Source organism: Pelophylax lessonae (assembly GCF_965119305.1).
Source record: "Pelophylax lessonae genome assembly, chromosome: 6".
In the NCBI taxonomy this organism is placed as follows: Eukaryota; Metazoa; Chordata; class Amphibia; order Anura; family Ranidae; genus Pelophylax; species Pelophylax lessonae.
The window spans coordinates 105,687,222-105,710,546 of NC_138773.1; the positions used below are offsets into that span (position 1 = coordinate 105,687,222).

At 41.6% G+C, this 23,325-nt stretch overlaps 1 protein-coding gene across 1 annotated transcript in view; it reads left to right on the forward strand.

Moving 5' to 3' along the window:
* Window positions 1–23,325, forward strand: part of TECPR1 (tectonin beta-propeller repeat containing 1) — a 163,510-nt gene that overhangs the window by 105,870 nt on the left and 34,315 nt on the right. Inside the window, exons 21-23 of the mRNA XM_082260923.1 lie at window positions 1,489–1,663; window positions 9,164–9,299; window positions 15,389–15,481. Of these exons, the coding sequence (XP_082117049.1) occupies window positions 1,489–1,663; window positions 9,164–9,299; window positions 15,389–15,481 (404 nt within the window). The remainder of the gene's footprint in view (window positions 1–1,488; window positions 1,664–9,163; window positions 9,300–15,388; window positions 15,482–23,325) is intronic.

The window sequence follows — 23,325 nt, forward strand, 5'->3', positions numbered from 1 at the left end:
ACAATGCATCATATGGTAGGCTTTGGCATCTTAAGTAAGTTCCTCAGGCAGGTGTGCTTGCTACTTAAAATTAATCTGACCTGGCCTGTAATGTTTTTAAAGTGGTGTGAGAGAAATTCAGGAGCTGTTATTGCTAAATTTCTTAGGAAAATGCTAGATGCTTGGCTGGGTGTGACCACAATGCATTTGAGTCACTGACCTGGAACAAGCATGCTTCCAATTAAAGTCATAATTCCTAATCTCCTATACTTATTTTGGGTCAGTGACTCAGTCAGCATTCAAGCCAATACATTAACATGACTGACAGGGAGCTAGCATTTTCAGGATGATAGGTCAGCAATAGCAGCCTTCTTTGTTCTTTAATACTAGATTTTCTTTAAGGTAGCAACAGTGATCAGGTGCAGGGAGCTTTGTATAGCCTGCCAAGTACCTGTGTTATGATGGCTATACACAGCGAGAAGCAAAATGAATTGGCCAAAATTCAAGCCTTCAGTGGATTTGTCGGCATCCTCCCAGCTGATGTCCTTCAATCCAAAAGAACAGAAAATTTGACAGAGCAAGGCAGAAATTATTGGCTGAACAGTGGCTGCATCCATTAAGATTTAGTCACTTTTTGGGTACACTGCTGCGGGTCCCAAATGCCAAATTACACTGGGCAGCAGGTGGATTTAACAATCATGCTGCTAAGCGTTGGTCGAGTAATCAATATATGTTTTTCATTACAGTGTATGGCCACCTCCATTCATGTGTCTCCATGGAGCCCTTTTGCAGCACACCCTGTTAAATTCAGTACTGTTAAGCTCCAAGGCAGGCAATTAATGATGCGATTTTCATTCCTGCAACATCGGGTTGCAGGAAAGAAAATAGCTTGATTCCCCCATAAACACAATAAGTGGTGGGGGAATCCCTCCCGTGAAGCTATTGTATTCTCCTGGCACAGAGAGCTGTCCCTGCCAGGAGAACACAGTGATTATTGCTAGCGACTATAAAGTCCGGCAATAGTCGCATATAAAAACCTCACATGCTGGTTGCATCCAAGTCGATCAGTGGATCCACTTTGGTACAATCAGCCTGCCCATAGATGGTTCAAATCTTGGCCAATCCCCGCTGAACCGGTTGAGATGCAAACTATCTATGGCTAATGTAAACATCAGACAAATATGAAAAAACACACTTTAATGTGTATTTATGACACATCATCCAGTGTATTTTCATATTCTTCTAGCAAACATATCTGAAATTTTATTTTATTTTATTCCCAGCACATCAAGGTGCAGATTTCTGACAACAGGTGTAGTTATAAATATTGATGGGGGTAACCACATTTGCTTCTCGAATAATACAGGCTGTCTATGAGCTGAGCTCTTTCATAGGCTTTACCTAATACCAAAACCAGTGCTTTCTGAAATATAGCATAATTTCTGTCTAGTTAATTATACTGTGTTGGAATTGAGGCTTAGCTTTATATATTTTTTTTCTTTTGTGTAGGAAATGTAAAATTGTTACAAGCGGGCCATGGCGGGAGGTCCCTCCTATCTCCTTGTGGGATGTCTCTATATGTCCAAGCAGAGGAGTGAAAGATGACGAACACATTTCTGTCTGGGCCATCAGCAACAAGGGGGATGTCTTGTGTCGAATTGGTGTCACTAAACAGAATCCCGCAGTAAGATCACTGTCTATTTATACACAGTCTGAGTTTCACAGTGGTGGGGTCTTTAGCAGAAATTTTGCCCTTAAAGGGGTTGTAAAGTCAGAATGTTTTTTTTAGCTTAATGAATTCTATGCATTTAGAGAAAACCCTTCTGTGTCCAGCAGCCCCCCTAATGCTTACCTGAGCCCCATCTCGATCCAGCAATGTCCACAACTGTCTCAGCCGTCTGGGACCCCCTCCTCATTGGCTAAAACAAAGCAGCGGTGCCATTGGCTCCCGCTGCTGTCAATCAAAGTCAGATAGCCATTGAGGGGAGAGAGGGTCGTGGCCGAACCGCAGTTCCATGTCTAAATGGATACACAGAGCTGTGCCTCAGTTCGGGTGCCCCCATAGCAAGCTGCTTGCTTTAGGGGCACTCAAAGGGAAGGAGGGGCCAGGAGAGCCAATGAGGGTCCCGAGAAGAGGAGCATTCAGGCTGCTCTGTGCAAAACCAACTGCACAGAGGAGGTAAGTAACATGTTTGTTATTTATTTTTTTTTTTTAAAGAAAAAAGAGACTTTACAATCACTTTAAATGAAACCTACCATGACAGGTACTGCTACTCCTGATCACTTTTCTGAATATGCTAGATGTCTGGCTTCAGTAAGTTGTGAGCCACTGACCTGGAGTAAGTATGCAGATTATGAAAGCCAGGGTAAAGTGAGAATCTTTATCTGCATAATTGATCTGGGTCACTGACTCAAAGGGGCTCATTTAAAATGGAGAGTGAATATCCCTCCATTCCCATTACATTGGCTTTCGCCAGGGTTTCTATACCAAAGTTCCTCCAGAGGTTGCTAGGGGTTATTTGAGCAATGAGCAGTTTCTGCCTCTCAGATAAGTTCCAACTGACACCGTTGATCTTTTTAGCCATCTGTAAGGGGTTAATTCTTCCCAATGACCACAAGTGCAAGAAGCATTTTTCCCACTGACCATCACACTAATGTATCATGAGTTGTAGATTTAGTCATTTTTAGAAGGGGTTCCCTGAGACTGAAAAGTTAGTTCAAGGGTTCCTCTGTGTTGAAAAGGTTGAGAGAGGCAGGTTTAGCTATGCATACCACTACCCATCCCAGTCATATAAATCAGACTAAAGGGTGTAGGTGGAGGAGCACCACAATTTTATCTCTGCAGAGAGAGTTCTGTTGCATCGATTGAGGAGATGGGTGTGACTTTGACCACTGGCTTTCCTCCTGGCTCTTTTTTTTTTTGGTGCTGCTATTTTTATTAATACTGCTGCTTTTTAAATGAGCCCCAAAGTATTGATCTAGACTGTCAACGCGCGAGCAAGGCAGCTAGTTTTGTAAAATGCATGTTTTACCAATGACAACTGGTGACAATGACAACAATGCAGCGCAATACAGTGTCTAAAGCATTAAATAAAGTGCAAAAAACTGAATAGAATAACAGTATTAGTGTTCCTCTATACAACCCTAATAATATAATCAGTGTCCCTTTAAGGAAAAATTTATATATCAGAAAAAACTGAGAAAAGTCCACAAATTAAAGTCTATGGATAATCCTTTTGTGCTCCAGTCAGCTGGATTGAAAACTTACCAGAGGTCCTGGCTGCTCAATAAGTGCAGCAAGCTCCCATGGATATCATAGATCTTAATATGGCTCAACCAGGCTAATGCCACCATCCATCCATCCTAGATAATGAAGATTTGGAGCTCCCTGGTACATCTAAAATGAAAAACTCATATTGTGTGATATTGTGTGTGTGTGTGTGTGTATGTGTGTATATATATATATATATATATATACACAGTATCTCAAAAGTGAATACACCCCTCACATTTTTGTAAATATTTTATGATATCTTTTCAAGTGACAACACTGAAGAAATGAGTCAATCACAGAGAAAATAAGCGCTTGATTTCTTGGGAATGGTGGACCAAAAAAATTTCTAAAATATATGCAGAATGTGACCAGATGTATAGGTAAAAGCAAATGATAAAACAGAAATGTCTACAGCAAAAAAATGACAATCCAAACTATTAGATGAAAGATAAGATAAGTGACGCTGATAAGAAGATAGATAAAGTGATCAGTGCTGGATCATAAATAAATAAAATACTGGTGGTGAGCAACAAAGAGGTTTTCAAGAGGGAATAGTGAAAGTTCATATGTGGTCCAGTGACACTAAAGGGATGGTTCCGGTGACAGCCAAGTGCGATATTTTGTGAGCTAAGGATCCAAAATTAGGTGCAATGGCCGCTCAAATGAGCGTTTCCATGTAATATAAGTGCAGCAAGCTCACATGGATATCATAGATCTCAATATGGCTCAACCAGGCTAATGCCACCATCCATCCATCCTAGATAATGAAGATTTGGAGCTCCAAGGTATATCTAAAATGATAAACTCATATTGTGTGTGTGTTTGTGTATGTATGTATGTATGTATATATATATATATATATATATATATATATATATATATATATATATATATATATATATATATATATACACAGTATCTCACAAAAGTGAATACACCCCTCACATTTTTGTAAATATTTTATGATATCTTTTCATGTGACAACACTGAAGAAATGACACTTTGCTACAATGTAAAGTAGTGAGTGTACAGCTTGTATTGTATAACAGTGTAAATTTGATGTCCCCTCAAAATAACTCAACACACAGCCATTATTGTCTAAACCACTGGCAACCTAAGTGAGTACTACCCCAAGTGACAGTGGTCAAATTGGGCCAAATTAGCCATTTCCCTCCCCGGTGTCATTTGACTTGTTAGTGTTACAAGGTCTCAGGTGTGTTAAATTTGGAGTTATCGCTCTCACTCTCTCATACTGGTCACTGGAAGTTTAAAATGGCACCTCGTGGCAAAGAACTCTCTGAGGATCTGAAAAAAAGAATTGTTGCTCTACATAAAGATGGCCTAGGCCAGTGATGGCGAACCTTGGCACCCCAGATGTTTTGGAACTACATTCTCCATGATGCTCAACTGCATGGCAGAGTGCATGAGCATAATGGGAAATGTAGTTTCAAAACATCTGGGTGCCAAGGTTTGCTATCACTGGCCTAGGCTATAAGAAGATTGCTTAGACCCTGAAACTGAGCTGCAACACAGTGGCCAAGACCATACAGCGATTTAACAGGACAGGTTCCACTCAGAACAGGCCTCGCAATGGTCGACCAAAGAAGTTGAGTGCACATGCTCAGCATCATATCCAGAGGTTGTTTATGGGAAATAGACATATGAGTGCTGCCAGCATTGCTGCAGAGGTTAAAGGGTTGGGGAGTGCCTGTCAGTGCTCAGACCATACGCTGAACACTGCATCAAATTGGTCTGCATGGCTGTCGTCCCAGAAGGAAGCCTCTTCTAAAGATGATGCACAAGAAACCCGGCAAACAGTTTGCTGAAGACCAGCAAACTAAGGACATGGATTATTGGAACCATGTCCTGTGGTCTGATGAGACCAAGATAAACTTATTTGGTTCAGATGGTGTCAAGCATGTGTGGTGGCAACCAGGTGAGGAGTACAAAGACAAGTGTATCTTGCCTACAGTCAAGCATGGTGGTGGGAGTGTCATGATTTAGGGTTCCATGAGTGCTGCTGACACTGAGGAGCTACAGTTCATTGAGGGAACCATGAATTTCAACATGTACTGTGACATACTGAAGCAGAGCATGATCCCCTCCCTTCTGAGACTGGGCCGCATGGCAGTATTCCAACAGGATAACGACCTCAAACACACCTCCAAGACGACCACTGCCTTGCTAAAGAAGCTGAGGGTAAAGGTGATGGACTGGCCAAGCATGTCTCCAGACCTAAACCCTATTGAGCATCTGTGGGGCATCCTCAAACGGAAGGTGGAGGGGCGCAAGGTCTCTAACATCCACCTGCTCCATGATATTGTCATGGAGGAGTAGATTTGGAAATCAGTGACAACCTGTGAAGCCCTGGTGAACTCCATGCCCAAGAGGGTTAAGGAAGTGCTGGAAATGAATGGTGGCCACACAAAATATTGACACTTTGGACCCAATTTAGACATTTTTACCCCTTTTTGTTGCCAGCGGTTTAGACAATAATGGCTGTGTGTTAAGTTATTTTGAGGGGACAACAAATTTACACTGTTATACAAGCTGTACACTCACTACCTTACATTGTAGCAAAGTGTCATTTCTTCATTGTTGTCACATTAAAAGATATAATAAAATATTACAATACAAAAATGTGAGGGGTGTACTCATTTTTGTGAGATACTGTATATTATACAGGCGCCATGGCGGCTGTTACTAACATCCAAATTATGATAGTGGTCTATGTGAAAATGGGTGACCTCTTTATATATTTATATATTATATTTTCTATACCAAACGCGCTACAAGAAAGTGGCAGCCTTTCTATATACACATATGCTCCGTGTAGATACATAGTGGCGCTTTTAAGGATACCCTTCTTCACTGTGTGCTTAGATGGCATACGGGAGGTAGACTGATCAGAATTGCTTATATGCCCTCATTTAAGTTTCAGGGCTATGGACCAATAAATGATCCACAAGAAAATGGGGGCTGTGATTTTCATATCTAATAATACACAAGAAAATGGAGCCTGTTGGAGATATATATGCTGTTTTGTAGATACACTTAAATGCCCCATTTGTTGGTATGATCCACCCATGTGTGTTCACCTAATGGGTGGATTGATAGTATTTTCTTAAGTGCAATTACTTAGAATTCATTATGGTTCTTTGGATCACCAAGAAAATGGCGCCGGACCGGAAGTGACACAGCGCAGCTTCCTGTAATGGGCTGCATAATAATGGCTGCAGATATACACAGTTTAGGCCCCCAAAGATTGGTGCAAATTGCGAAAGTGGGAACTTATAATAAGAGGTAACGCTGGGACAATGAAGATCCGTGTGGCTGCATTTATGCAAGTTTTTGCTGCCAATTTTTACATGTTTTTTACCTGTTTTTTTAAATGTTTTCTAATATGCTTGTTTTTAACCTCGGTTGAATTGTATCTATGTATTTTTTTTTTTTTTTTAGGCTTACAATAAATACTACACTATGAGGCATATTTTGTTGTCCATTGTTTTTTGGTGATTCGTGGTATGTAAACAGAACATCACCCTTGTGTGGATTTTATGTATAGATGCCTGCGGTTTACATCCATACCCTGCCATATATACCCATATGGCAGTGAGTGCACACTGCACTAGGGTAATGGTTGTTGATCGTTATCAAGTACACTTGGTTTGGACACAGAGTGACAAACGGTGCACTTGGGTATGATTGATCTTTATAAATTATATCACTCTATATGAGTTTTTGTTTGTTGATGTACCTTGGAGCTTCAAATCTTAGTTATCTAGGATGGATTGATGGTGGCATCAGCCTGGTTGAGCCCTATTGAGATTTATGATATCCATGCCAGCTTGCTGTACTTATTTGAGCAGCCAGGACCTCTGGTGAGTTTTCAATCCAGCTGACTTGAGCACTAAAGGATTATCCATAGACTTTCATTTGTGGACGTTTCTCAGTTTTTTTTCAGATATATACATTTTTCCCTTAAGGGACACTTATTATATTATATGTGTTGTATAGAGGAACACTAATACTGATATTCTATTAAGTTTTTTGCACTTTATTTAATAAATGCTTTAGATACTGCATAGCACTGCATTGTTTGATTTCAGTGATACGAGGATTTAGTATAGTGCCGTTCTTGCAAGCAGCAATACAATATTGTGGTGTTTAGCTCTGGCTATTTTTGGTGTTTAAATGCTTGTGCATCAAAGTGCCTTTTTTTTTTGATCAGGGATAAGCATTTGATTCATGTTAAGCAGTAATGACTTGTGATTTCAATGCATTTTTGAATTTAGAATTTGAAGCGGATAGGGTAAATGACCTTTGACCATGGCTTGTTAATACCTGTTGCCAATGCATCAAAGCATGTTATATGTGTATTGCCATTGACCTCCATGGATCTCCTAACCCACTAAAATGGCCAAAACAATGGTTGTATTTTTCCAAAAAGACTGCACTACAGCGCTGAGGTGGGAACATACACTGTTTTGAAAAAGATGAACAAATGCGTTTTGGCAACAGTGTAAATGGATCCATGATGGAAAAAGGAATGCTTATGACAGAAGTTTTTTAGTTTAAAGGAGCCTTTAACACAAATGTCCTGCTTTCCATAAATTATTTTACTCCAAAAAATTTGAACATTTGAGGAGATCGTCCGAACATATAGCACAGCCTGTAATTACCAATAAAAAACTGTCATTTTGATATCACATTTGGTCTACCTTAACAGTTAAGCTGGCCATACAATATACAATGTTCTTATTTCCTTTTAGATTTACGTACAACTATGTAGAGCAAGGGTCTGCCTGATTGCATACAAATTGAAAGTGTTTAAGTTTGAACACATATTAAAAAAGAGACGTTGCGGTACTTTGTTTGCTTTGCTGAGCACAACAGATTCACTTTATCGTTGCCCTCTCTCACAGCTTATATACAGTGTATGCCTTTCTTTCACTCCTGCATCACCACTGGTAGCAAAGGAGTGCCCTGTGTAAGATATGAGTCAACTGAATCATATCTCATACAGGGTTATAGTCTTCCATTGTGACAGTGCTGATTGTCCCAGTACTGTCCCATGGAGTAAGTCAACATTCTCCTCCATGCGTGCTGGATATTTCCTTCTGGTCCCAGTGCTGAGCTCGAGAAGCAGTGTAGTGAAGAAAAGGCAAATATATTTTGAGGTAGGTGGGAGATAAAGGCATATATATTTTTTTTTTTGGAGAGGGTGGAGAGGACTTAGAACACCTGTCGGGTTTTATTGCTGTCTGTGCCCCCATTTGTCCTCTTTACTTTATCCCTGAAAGTGAAGAAAAAGAAAATCCCACATTTTGGATTGTCCCCAGAACAGGAATAGTGGAGATATCTTGATGACCTAATTCATTTTAGATCTGGGTATACAGGCTGGATACAGAGTTATGATGCAAATCAATACTTTGGCTTTGATCATGTTTGCTAGTAATGGAGAGGGTGTAATTCCAGTCAAATTCTAACAAAGGGAAAATCTACTCCCACCCCCATTCTAAGATTATTCTATCTACCTGTAAGAGAAAAGATGTCTATACTTCTCTATTCTGAATCAACTCTGGTTCAGTCACATTACTGGCTTCAGTATATAGGAGAGGCAGCAACAAGGGCTGCAGAGCCTAGGCTATGACATCACCAGTAGTCTTACTATAGGGCAGCCGTTGTTGGCTGTCCCTCCTCTACACTGAGGCCATCACTGGAAGCTGGTCATGTGACTGAACCAGAATAGGTAAGTAAAGACATGTTTTCTTTTTCAAGGTAGATAGAATAGTCTTAGAATGGGGTGGGTGTAGATTTAGGCTTAGTTAGAATTTGACTGGAAATACACTTTAATCTCACCATACAAAAATAAGTTAAACACTTTTTGACATTTCCAATGTTATGTAGGGTTCCTCTTGGCTTCACGTTGGCACAGACCAACCTTTCGTTTCTGTGTCTGTGGGAAGAGGACATCAGGTATGGGCTATAGCACGTGATGGATCTGCCTTCTATCGGGGTTCAGTGTCCTCCAGTCAGCCAGCAGGTAAAAGCTATCAGTACTTCCATATTGAAAAAGAATAATATGATATGCATGTGAAATATATTTGCATGCTGTAAATAATATTTTTAATAAGTCTTAGGCTCCATGTACACGGGACGCTGGAAATGGCCGTTTAGGAGCAGTTGGGCGTTTTTTTCAGAAGTCCCTGAACGCAGCTCCATGTTATCTTATCTGTCCATGTACACATGGTCGTTTACAGTCATTTGCAGGCAGTTGCGTTCAGGGACTTTTTTTAGAACGCAATTATATTGCGTTCGAACGTGTGTTTCCCGACGTTTCAAACTAAAAAGAAGAGAGGACAGCAGAAGAGGGACAGCAAAAGAGCAGAAGACCCCGGAGTAGAGAAGAAAAGAAGAGAGGACAGCAGAAGAGGGGACAGCAGAAGACCCTGGAGAGGGGACAGCAAAAGAGCAGAAGACCCCGGAGAGGAGAAGACCCCGGAGAGGAGAAGACCCCGGAGAGGAGAAGACAAGAAGAGCCGGATGAAGATTTTTAATAAAACTTTCCAAAACGTCTCCTGTCGTTATTTCCATACACTGCCTTTTATGTGGTGAATGAGTAGGGGTACAGTGTACCCCATACCCATTCACATAGGGAGGGGGTCCGGGATCTGGGGGGCCCCTTGTTAAAGGGGGCTTCCAGATTCCGATGAGCCCCCTGCCCGCAGACCCCCACAACCACCGGCCAGGGTTGTGGGGATGAGGCCCTTGTCCTCATCAACATGGGGGCAAGGTGCTTTGAGGTGGGGGGTGCAGAGCTGCCCCAAAGCACCAACACCCCCCCCCATGTTGAGGGCATGTGGCCTGGTGTGGTCCAGGGGGGGTGGGGCCGCTCGCTCGTCCCCTCCCCTTTCCTGGCCTGCCGGGCTGCATGCTCGGATAAGGGTCTGGTATGGATTTTGGGGGGGACCCCACGCCGTTTTTTCGGCGTGGGGCTACCCTCAAATTCCATGCCGGACCCTAAGGGCCTGGGGGGGAACCCCACGCAATTTTTTTCCCATTTTTGGGTGGAGTTCCCCCTCAAGATTCTCACAGTGCAGGTCGCGCCGCAAGTCGGATCATCCTGATCTGACTTGCGGTGCGCCTTCCATTCAAATCAATAGGCTCCCATAGGGAACCATTGATTTCGAATGGAGGCAGAAAAACGCTGCTAAAAGCAACGTGGCCAAACGTGCAATAACGCAAATGGAAAAAGCTACTGAAAGCACGTTTAACAGCTGCTTTTTCCCGGCGTCAGAAATAGCTTTGCAGGACGTTTTTTCTAACGTCCCGTGTACATGGAGCCTTACTTGTTTAAAAACCCTTCTTGTATTTGTCATTTGTAATTGTATGGGCATATAGGGACAACAGTATTTACTCAAAACATATTCAGGCTCTGCTTCCTGCTTTTCTGTACAACACAGTGCTTGAGCTTTACTGCTCACTCTCACAATGCAAGTCTATGAGTCAGTTGCATCATTGAAAACAATGTCAAAAGCAGTATGCAGTTGATATCTCAACAGTTAAAGAGGATCACATGACCACGGATTGATCGTTCAGTTCTCATCAGCTCTAAGCAGACAGTGGTCATTCTAAGCGCCGGTAAGGAGTGGGTGGGAGCGGCTTGCTCAGGCTGCCAACCAGGCATCTGGGTGAATTCTGAAGTGGCTCTGCGACATCAGCCAACAGTGGACATTAGTCCACTGTCAGCTGATTCTGGATAACAGGAGAGCACAAGTAAGTGTACTCCTGTGACTCACAAGAATATAGCCAAAAAAAACTTTTTTTTTTTTTAAATTCTTTATTTATAGGCCTACTTACGGATTTGACAAGATACATCACGTCTGGCAGTAGAAAAGAGTACATAGTCACAGTTAAAATAGATAAACATAAGTTGATATATGTAACATTATAGTACGAGAACCATAATTTGTCAATTCCACATCCCAGAAAAGGATATTTCATCAGTCATATGTAAAACATTCTTCTCCTTAAAGTAGGAAGGCAGAGAAATTTGTAAATTGAGTTTTACTCCTCTTGCAGCTAAGCTAAATAAACCTGCATCAAAAAAAATTACTTTTAGGTGAACAATGCAATGAAAACTCAAAATGATTCTCAATGAAAACGCAGTAGACAACCTAAGACAGAATACTTAAAATAGGAATACAACATAGGAGTATGAAGTCGGGGAACACATCTGCTAGTAAACTGAAAATCAGACATACTGAAAAGAGAGAGAACCATATAAAGGAAGAAGCTGTTAATACATTGCTGTACTAAACCATTTTTAATATAAGACCTAACACACACAGCCTGAAATGTCACTTTGGAGCATTGCTTTATGCTGTGGATGGCCTGGGGCAATTCTGGCAGCCATGTGATGGGGTAGGCGGTGCACACTGTGTGGCAGTAAGTAAATAGCACATTCATATCAGAGGTGACCTTCTAGCAGTCTTAATAGAAAGGCAAATATGTGTCTGTGACAGTGGCAAACAGACTAGGATATTCTACAAACACACTAAAACTGATAATCATGATGTAAAAAAAAGTCAAGAATTATGTTTTTTTCCAGCAGGGCCTCTGCATTTATCATTTTTCTTCTATACAGAAACAGCAACATTTGTCAGGTTACAAAATATCAATAATGCAGTCTTTTGAATGCAGTTTGCTCATTTAATAGATACATGTAGCACATGTCTATAGCCCTATTTTATTAGGCCTCATGTGCACTGGACATTTTAAACACCGCTTTTAAAAGAGTTTTGCAAGTTTTTTTCCACCTCTAAACACCCCTCCGTTAGCCTATGTGTACGTGCACACATGGACATTTAAATGTGTTAAGCATCTAAATGCATTTAAAGTGATAATAAAGTCAACAATGTTTTAAAAAAAAAAAAAATAATAACAAACATGCCACACTTACCTCCTCTGTGTAGTGGTTTTGCACAGAGCAGCCCCAATCCTCCTCTTCTCGGGTTCCCCACCACCTCTCCTGGCCCCTCCCTCCTGCCAAGTGCTCCCAGAGCATGCAGCTTGCAATGGGGGCACCCAAGCAGGCTCGTTCCTGAGCTGTGGCTCTGCATGTACATTCACACACAGAGACTCAGCTCGGCCCCACCCCCTCTCTCTCCTTATTGGCTTACTGGCTGTGATTGACAGCTCAAGATCAGTCTCAAGTAAGTATAGGATCTCACAAAAGTGAATACACCCCTCACCTTTTTGTAAATAGTTTTATATCTTTTTATGTAACAACACTAAAGAAATGACACTTTGCTACAATGTAAAGTAGTGAGTGTACAGCTTGTAGAACAGGGTAAATCTGCTGTCCCCTCAAATTAACTCAACACACAGCCATTAATGTCTAAACTGCTGGCAACAAAAGTGAGTACACTAAGTAAAAATGCCCAAATTGGGCCCAATTAGCCATTTTCCCTCCCCTGTGTCATGTGACTCATTAGTGTTACAAGGTCTCAGGTGTGAATGGGGAGCAGGTGCGTTAACTTTGATGTTATTGTTCTCACTCTCTCATACTGGTCATTGGAAGTTCAAAATGGCATCTCATTGCAAAGAACTCTGAGGATCGGAAAAAAAGAATTGTTGCTCTGCATAAAGATGGCCTAGGCTATAAGAAGATTGCCAAGACCCTAAAACTGAGCTGCAGCACGGTGACCAAGACCATACAGCGGTTTAACAGGACAGGTTACACTCAGAACAGGCCTCCCCATGGTCGACGAAAGAAGTTGAGTGCACGTGCTCCTTGTCATATGCATAGGTTGTCTTTAGGAAATAGACGTCTGAGTGCTGCTAGCACTGCTGCAGAGGTTGAAGGGGTGGGGGCTCAGCCTGTCAGTGCTCAGACCATACACCACACACTGCATCAAATTGGTCTGCATGGCTGTTGTCCCAGAAGGAAGCCTCTTCTAAAGATGATGCACAAGAAAGCCCGCAAACAGTTTGCTGAAGACAAGCAAACTAAGGACATGGATTATTGGAACCATGTCCTGTGGTCTGATGAGACCAAGATAAACTTATTTGGTTCAGATAGTGTCAAGCGTGTGTGGTGGCAACAGGGTGAGGAGTACAAAGTCAAGTGTCTTGCCTACAGTCAAGCATGGTGGTGGGAGTGTCATGGTCTGGGACTGCATATTTAATAATATTAGGGCAACTGTACATCATACTATGCCTGTACCCATTCCTCCTATAGACATCTATGACTTTCTGAGGATAGGAAATTGTCATGTACACCACCTACATTTTTAAATTATTCAGAATGGAAACTGAGGATTCTGTAAGCATTCAAATAGTGCTGAAGGCTTTGTTTTTTTTTCTGCAGTAAATCAGTGCTAATGGGGCGGCACAGTGGTGTAGTGGTTAGCACTTTCACCTAGCAGCAAGAGGGTCGCTGGTTTGAATCCCAACCACGACACTACCTGCCTGGAGTTTGCATGTTCTCCCTGTGCCTGCGTGGGTTTCCTCCAGGTACTCTGATTTCCTCCCACACTCCAAAGACATTAAGGTTAATTGGATCCTGTATAAAAAAAATTGGCCCTACTGTGTATGTATGCGAGTTAGGGACCTTAGATTGTAAGCTCCTTGAGGGCAGGGACTGATGTGAATGTACAATGTATATGTAAAGCGCTGCGTAAATTGACAGCGCTATAGAAGTACCTGAAAATAATAAATAATTAATGTATCAATCCAATACTTCTGGGATTGTCAATTTCATGGTCCATCGCAGGCCCATATATCTTATTGTGTCTTCTAGTGTTGTATGGGCTGGTGGGAGGAATCATGGCTGGCACACAGCAGGGGACCAAGAATTAAACAATAGGACTTGGAAATTAGAAGTGTTGGATTCTGCAGAATCCTCTTTGGGTAATTTTATTTTTTCTTCACAACTGCAGAGATCACCAGCAGGAGAGGTGAGTAAGCCATTTCTTCTTTGCAGTGGGCCCTTTATTTTAAAAATTGATTTTAAAGTGACCCTGTCACTATGGAGTCCAAAAAGAAAGCCCAGCCTGTAAAAAGCGATGAATTTATATTATGTTTCATTTACACATGTCCAAGCGTATTTCATTTATTTATTTTTTTAGTCATACAAAAGCAAGGCAGAACACTCTTTGTAGAAAGCATTACAGATACATTATTGGGACATAGTACCATTGGAAATTAGTAATCAGAAGCAAAAATTAGTGTTAAGTGAACACATCTTAATGTATAATGACAGTATAGAAAAAGGAGCAAACGGGGAAAATAAATCAAGGGGAGTCAGATAATCAAGGCAAAAGACACAGAGATATTGTCAAATTTTAAACATCACCCAAGAATAATCATTGAGACAGCAGCCACTATATCAAAAAGGTCTCTCATGCGGTACACGGCACCAGGGATAGGTCCTCCATGCTCACACGCCCCTCCGTCTATACAATGTGGGAGATTAAAGCTCCTCAGTAGCACAGGTGTCAACCATATCAACCCAGTCACCCCATATTTTATTAAACTTATCATACGTCAATTTATACAATGGAAGAACTTGATTAATCATATTTTTCCAGAGATTTAAAGATATACCGGTAGTACCGATCCACTGCATTACAATCGTCTTCCTGGCATAAAACAACAAAAACCTCAGAATTTGTTTTTGGCTAGAACGCAGTCCTATATCTTCCAAGATTCCTAGGAGGCACCATTTGGGGTTACACACATTAGGGAGAGCAAGGTGTGTGGAAACAAAGTGGGTAACCTGAGACCAGAAGGGCCTGATTTTATCACAGCCCCACAACATGTGAAGTAAATCGCCCGTCATTTTACCGCACTTGTGGCATTCCGCAGTGGACCTGTGTTTCAGCGTATTTCATTTATACATGTCCAAGCGTTTCCTCTACCGGGTGCTCTGGTTCCTCCTGCCAACTTCCATGTCACTACAAGTTGTATAAACCACATATGGGAGGGAGGAACCACAGCTGGCTCATGAACTTGAGGGGGTAAGGGTAAGGGTAATGCCCTTGTAAGTAACAGACTGTAATGTAAAATTGTAATTTTAAATTGGGTTTGACTGCTATGAATATCTCATGTCTTTTTTTTTGTGTCCAGGGGACTGCTGGTATCACATTCCTTCTCCACAGAAGCAAAAGCTACAGCAGGTCTCCGTAGGCCAAGCCTCTGTATTTGTGGTGGATGAAAATGGTAAGTGCTGTGCCTTGTCCTTTATAGGCATGTCCTGTCTAACACACCTGTTCAAATTCTGCAGTGTATCAGAAAGTATTGTTCCACTTCTGACTATAAATACTCCTTGCGTATCTGGGAACCCGCTGATAGACAGTGAAAAGGAGCAGTTTAAAATAGAATCTTCTCAACCTGTTTAGAAGACTCCACATGAAGAAATAATTTATAGAAGCTGAAATGAACAGCTGGAGGTTATCTAGGTCTTAGTCATTTATTACACAGTGTTTGTCCTTTTATACAGTATGGATATCCCTTATCTCGGGTTGTTTTGTTCTTTCCAAGTCTTTTTGGAAAGATTTTATCTGAACAGATCTCTCTCCCCTTGCCAGAAATCCAATAAATCCCCAATTTCTTTTTCATTTGCTGATGCTTAACTGAAATTTCAGCCTGTGTTATCATCCCTGCCCACAGGGATCCCCATCCCTAGAAAGACAGGGAAATGGTCTGTAATCCGAATCGGGAGCAAACAGTCTAGGGTGACAACACTGCTATTTCATAAGTACAGTAGGCTGAGTGAGTGTTGTCACCCCCAAGAGCACAAAGGGATTGATTTACTAAAACTGGAGACTGCCCTGCTGCCTGGAGGTTCAATCTGGCTTGGCTCCTGCTCCTCCCAGAGGAGGCAAACCTGGGTGCTAAATGGCAACTTTTTTTTTCTGCAGACAATGAACGCACTGCCTCTCCCTTTGCTGTATGGGAGGCGTTCAAATTGCATTTTAGATCTCTATTCACTACGCAAATCAAAGAATTAAAATCTAGATCTGAAACTACCTTGTCCCAAGCGGCCCGGGCGCTGTCCTCTGCGGAGCAGGAGTTTATTTGGGACCATTTACCCCCCAAAGCCGCCCACCTTCAATTGACAACTAGAGTGGTTGAAAACTGGAGACTGCAAAATCTTGGTCAGCCCTGCATAGAAACCAATCGGCTTCTAGGATTTTTTTTTTCCAAGCTTAATTGAACAAGCTGAAGTTAGAAGCTAATTGGCTACTATTAGGGCTGAAACAACTAATCGATTAATCGACAACTAATCAGTTATGAAAATAGTTGTCACTATTTTCATAATCGATTAGTTGGTCAACCAATTAGTTGGCCTGCATACAGAATGCATTATTTGTTTACATATCAGGAAATACAGTGAAGCACACATACAGCTCAGTACACCGTCCATAAATGTCAGTAAGTGCCTGAGAACTTGAGAATGTGTGAAGAGCAATGCCTCATGGGACATGTAGTTCTGGGCAGGAAGTGAGTGGTTCTAAAGGCAAAAGTTTTTTCACCTTGCTATAGGGGCACTTTATACTATACTTTGCAGCTCGCTATTGGGGCACTCTGAAAGCAGGAGGAGCCTGAAGCATCTGTGGTGGACCCCAAAAGAGGAGAATCAGGGCTGATCTGTGCAAAACCATTACACAGAGCAGGTAAGTATAACATGTTGTTCTTTAAAAAAAAAAAATCACGTTAAAGACTTTGTGCAGGGAAGATCAGCATCTGAACCCAGAGAAGGTGAAAGCTGATAGACTGGAGGTGATATAAGGCATTACAATTACATTTAAAGCAAACTTTTACCAGAATTGTGCATTATATTTAAAATGATCATATCCATGAAAAAAAATTCTCCGCTTTTGTACTACTTTAATATAAAAGATTTATATATCCTACTTCTGGGTGTATTTATTATTATGTATGTGATATAAGTAATATATATTGTTCTTTCACTGTTTCGCAGTATAAATTAACCCCTTATAGTAGCGATTATCTGCTCTTTTTGTACTATAAAGGGCTAATTTTAGTTTTTTTAACCCCATAATGACAGGCGATAAAAAAAAAAAAAGATGCATGCTGCTGCTCCTAAATGTCTAAGGCCTGGTTCACACCTATGCGTTTTTTGGTGCTTTTTGCAGAAATGAACTACAGTTCATTTAACATGGCTTCCTATGGGACACGTTCACATCTATGCTTTTTATAGCTGCTGCATATTTGGAAAGGGTCAGGGACTTTCTCAATGCAAAACGGTGCTTTTTTTGGTTCAATGGAGAAGCTGCAGAACAGCAAGTAGTGCGTTTTTGCCATGATTTGCGTTTTTTAATCTGCCCAACAACAAATTGGCCAAAAAAAAAAAAAAAGCATAAAGTATGCATACACAATGTGCATCAAAATTGTGTGTGAAAAAATGCAAAACATACAGCAAAAAGCTCTGCAGATACGGATCAAAAGCAAACTGCATAGATGTGAACCGAGCCTTATGTTGGCCATACACGTATCGATTTTCTCACAAGAATTTTCATATGAAAAATCTTTATACATTCGCTGAATGAAAGAATGTCGTTTGAAAATTTCACTTGCTTTTAACATTCAATTTTAAAATGAATGTCATTTCTGAAGGAAAAACCCATACATCTGAAAATTTCTTTGACCAAGAAGTTTTGTATTCTGCTCTTTTGAATTTTGCCGTCACTGTGGTAGAAAACGAATGTTGATTTGACCCCACTAACGATTAGAAAATTGAATGAACGTTCTTAGAATTAAATTTTTTTTGAAGGAAGACATTGTTTTTGTATGACCAGCATAAGTGACAGCAGGCGCAGGGAGCTTTTATCAAGCCACCTGCCTATGACAAGGGAGTCTGTCATACATAATATATTACAGTTCTGTCTGAAAATCTGCAAAACAGTCTTTATATTTTTTTTGTTTCTTTAAATAAAAAAATTGATCATTTAGTCTGATGATATTTACCTTCTACGGCCCTGTCTAGCTCTCCTAGAGTAACTGCCTGTCTCCTGGATCTCCTCCACGCTCTTGAGACTGTGCTTGGAGGCACAGCACACCTTCTGGCAAAGGCACATATTGATGTGCCATCCTGAAAGAGTTGGACTGCCTGTGCAAACTCTATAGCACAGGTGTCAAACTGGCAGCCTTCCTGCTGTTTTGGAACTACAAGTCCCATGAGGTATTACAAGGCTGACAGTTACAAGCAGGACTCCCACAGGCAGAGACATTATGGGATTTGTAGTTCTGCAACAGCTGGAGGGCCGCCAGTTTGACACCCCTGCTCTATAGGTTCCAGGTATCACCAGTAGTGACACTGACCCTATCAAAATGCAAAAGTAGTGAAAAAAAATGTCATATGCCTCCACCTGAAAAACCCTTCCTGTTTTGGGGGTGGTCTCATTGTCGCCAATCTAGTGCATCTGTTTTTATTTTCATTAACACCAAAGCAGCTGAAACTGAATAACAACCCCCTCTGCTACCTAACTGACCAGATCAGTATCCCAGGAGTTTACCCACCTAAGGACCAAGCCTTTTTCCTGACACCTGTTGTTTACAAGTTAAAATCCATATTTCTTTGCTAGAAAAGTATTTAGACCCCCTAAACATTATATATATATATATATATATATATATATAGTGTGTGTATGTGTATATATATATATATATATATATATATATATATATATATATATGTAGCAGGTTTTCCAGGCATTGAGCCTAATATGGGTCTGCCATTGTTACCGGTTACCTCTCCAGCCCATGTGAGCTGCTACCCTGGGTGTGAGAACTGAGACATTGATTTTATTGTAGATAAGGAGATGGGAGAAGGGAATGAGTGGGATACTCTTAGGCTCAACCAAATACACTTGGGACTTTATCCAGGAAGAATGTCTGTTAGCGCTGCCTTGACGCTAGTCAACGCTCACTGACTCTCAGAACACACTGTAACTTGATAGAAGTGCTGAATCCTCGACTTTAAGTCCAGAAGATCCAGGACTGTGGATTATAGAACTACTGACACTGCGGTACTGCAAAGTCACTGGCTACTCCCCCCAGCCTTGCACTGGCTGGAGGTAGCCCGATGTAGGTTCTTGTATGGCTGCAACTCTCTACTGACACTCTGTACAATGCAGGGCCCAAACTGCAGTTGCCCCCTTTAACCTTGAAGTCTTCGGGGTTCACTGACTATGTACCCCCTTGGTAACTTCAGGGTCCTCAACCTAGGTACCCCCTTTCCTCAGCTAGCTGACACTGCATCCTAGAACCTCTTCCAGAGCTGTCCCCTCTGACTTTAGGTAGACCCCCAGGGGCAATCCTCAGTACTCACGATCTGTGTAGGCTTTCCTGGGACTGGACCCCTCTCGCTCTCCGCAGGTTCTCGGCACACCGGATCCCCACAGCTCAACTCAGCACTCTGGATTCCCAGGCGACACCCCGAGACATCTGCTTTCTCAGACAGGAGGAGAGACAGCCGTTCTCTCCCTCCTGGGACTCTGCTGCCGCCAAAGGCACCGTATCACGCACTTCCCCCTAACTTATATCGACTCCCAGAATCCGTTATTTAAAAATCTCCATATGCGACAATTTAAAGTCTTTTAACGGTTGCCAGTTTAGAGTTGCAGAGGAGGTCTTTTTCTAGAATTATTGCTCTCACTCTGGCGATCGCAGCAATACCTCACGTGTGGTTAGAACACCATTTTCATTTGCGGGCGTAAAACTTTACTTCTTAACTAAATTATACACTACACTTTTTTTAAGGTTATTATTCGAAACAATATTCGGCCAACTAATCGATTATGAAAATAATCGTTAGTTGCAGCCCTTGCTACTATGCACAACTGCACCAGATTTTGCACTTTCCAGTTTTAGTAAGTCAAACCCAAAGTGTGTTATTGGCAGGATCATCAGGTGAAAATAAAGGAAAAAAGCCAGAAAAAATAAAACTAATGCAGCCACATCTAAGGACTTGTAAGCTGCAATATATTACATTTTAGTTTTTTGGGTTTAGATGCAGTTTAACCACTTGCCGACCGCGTACTGTATATGTACGTCGGCAGAGTGGCTCCTACAGCCAAAACAATGTACCGGTACGTTGTTTGCCTGGGGGCAGTTGGGGGGCGAGCACGCGGCGGCGCGCAATCCCACCCCCGATCGTCAGCGGGGAAGCCAATGCGTGTGTCAGGTGGTTCCAATTGCCGCCTGACACCCGCAATCGTTCCCCGCTGAGAGAGAAGGACGGTCAACTGTTGTAAACACAGCCAAACGTCCTTCTCCCTGAAATGAGAAAATATAGGATCACGTCTCTATGGTCATCTCAGAAGCCACGCCCCCCACAGTTATAATCACTCCCCTAGGGTCACATTTAACTCCTTGATCACCTATACTGTTAACCCCTTCCCTGCCAGTGTCATTATTACAGTAACAGTCCATATTTTTAGCACTGATTACTGTACCCCCAAAAATGTCAGATAGAGGTCCGATCTGTCCGCCGCAATGTCGCAGTCCCGCAAAAAATCGCCTAAATCTTTCCTGTAGTTAGTAGACGCGATAACATTTACGCAAATGTTTTAAATGTATTTTTTTGAGAATGTCATAAAGCAGTATGTGAAAAAGTATGTGAAAAATATTGTTTTTTTTTTTTTTCGCTATTTTTATGTTTATAGCGCTAAAAATAAAAATTGCACAGGTGTTAAAAAACCACCAAAAGAAAGCTCTGTTTGTGGGAAAAAAAGGACGGCAGTTTTATTTGGGTACAGCGTCGTACGACCGTGCAATTGTCCGTTAAAGTAACGCAGTGCCGAATCGCAAAATAGGGCCTGGTCATTAGGGGGCAAATCCATCCGGTCTTAAAGTGGTTAAAGCCTAACTCCATGTATCAGTGAACCTTAAAGGGTGTGTTTTGGCCAAAGCTGATCCAAACGATTTCCATCACTAAAACATGCAGCAGCACTTAGCGTTTTATGAACTATAGAAGGCTGCGGAACGAGGACTCTCTGTCCAGCTCCCAGAATAAAATTGAGTCGTGCTGAGCAATGCTCAGCCATTCACAGAGAGCTTTGAATTTTCTGAATGAACATAAGGCTTTCTCTCACTGGCTGAGGCAATTAGGCAGGCAGATAATATCATGATCTCCAGCCAATCTGAGAAAGGTGTGTATTAACCACTTAAGCCCCGTAAGATTTTACCCCCATTCCGACCAGGGGGTATTTTGCGATTCGGCACTGCGTGACTTTAACGGACAATTGCGCGGTCGTACGATGCTGTACCTAAACAAATTTGGCGTCCTTTTTTTCCCACAAACAGAGCTTTCTTTTGGTGGTATTTGATCACCTGTGCGATTTTTTGATCACGCGCTATAAACAAAAAAAGAGCGTCAATTTTGCAAAAATAGCAATATTTTTCACATTTTTTTATATGAAATTCCCCCCCAAAAAAATGTAAAAATCAAAATGTTTTAACATTTTCGGCCAATTTGTTTTATGCTACCTATGTTTGGTAAAAAAAATCGCAAAAAGCGTATTTTGATTGGTTTGCGCACAAAGTTATCGCGTTTACTAACAAAGGGAAAGATTTTTGTTGTTTTTTTTTTTAACGCGTAATGGCGGCATCTGCGATTTTTTTTGCGGTACTGCGACATTGCGGCGGACAGATCGGACCCTTGACTGACATTTTTGACACTTTTGGGGTTACCAGTAACATTTCTACAGTAATCAGTGCTATACATATGCACTGTTACTGTAAAAATACACTGGTAGTGAAGGGGTTAACTTTATTAGAGAGGGAGGGGCTGTGTGTGTCCCTAGGGGCGTGCTTTCTACTGTGATTGGCTGTGGCTTCAGATGTATGAAGAGTGATCGACGGTTCTACATAGTAGAACCGTATGATCAGCCTTCATACATCGGGGAGAATGACAGGTGGCTTGTTTACACAAGCCGCCTGACTTTCTCCCTCTCCCCCGCCGATCGCCGAGTGACCGGCGGACATCGGGTCCGCTGGTCACACGCGCGGGGGGGTCCGTGACCACGCGGGAGTGGGAGCGCGCCTCCGGGGGCGCGCGCTTGCTCCCTAGACCCTCACAAGCTAGTGACATAGCCCTACGTCACTTTGCCTGTGAGGGGCTGACTGCCAACGTAGATCGGCGTTAGGCAGTCGGCAAGTGGTTAATTCAGAAAAAAAAAAAAGCTTTATGTAAATCGTTAAACTGTGTTCAGGCTGACTCGATATTGTTCTGGGAGTGGGCCAGGAAACCCCCATCCAACTGCAGAACAAAACACTATATACTTTAGTGAAAGAAACACTCAGGCCAAACAGAAAATATATATATATAAACCAAAAACAAAAGAAGGGAACTGCTGCTGCTGCTGCTGCTTTAAGACCCTGAGGGTAATAGACCATATAAAATGAAATTGCAATTTAGCAGCGCAAATTCCACAAATATAATGTCACTGTGCTAATCTAATTATAAAAGTAATATGGTACATAAATAAAATAGGCATGTGATCAATCCAATAATAAATAGGTATAAAGTGCAAATGGCAATCCAAATATATGTGCTGTTTTTAAATATAAGTAAAAATAGGCTTATTATCAGTCCAACAAAAAATAGGTATAAAGTGCAAATGGCAATCCAAATGTATGTGCTGAGTTAAAATATAGGCCATGAGAAATTCAGCCAAAGTGAAGTGTTGGTTCCTTTAGAATGCCAACCAAGTGACTACACTCCTCAAAAGTGCAAAGTGTGATTAACCCGAAGAAATAGTGAAATCTGCGGAATTAGAAGAAATGCAAACTCGCCAAATGTTGTTGACCTCTATTACCATATGGCAACAAGTGATCAAAATGCGCTTAATAGATCCCCATGATCTTTAGTCCAGCGATCCGTGTATCCTTAGGGAGGAAGTTCCTGTATGTGGTTATCGGGGGACACAAATACATAGGGAGACGGACTCCTCATGGTGTAGTATTCAAAGGAATGTTTTGATTTTATTTAAATATAAAAATGCCCCATAGGCATAACAGACATAAAACTTCTTTGC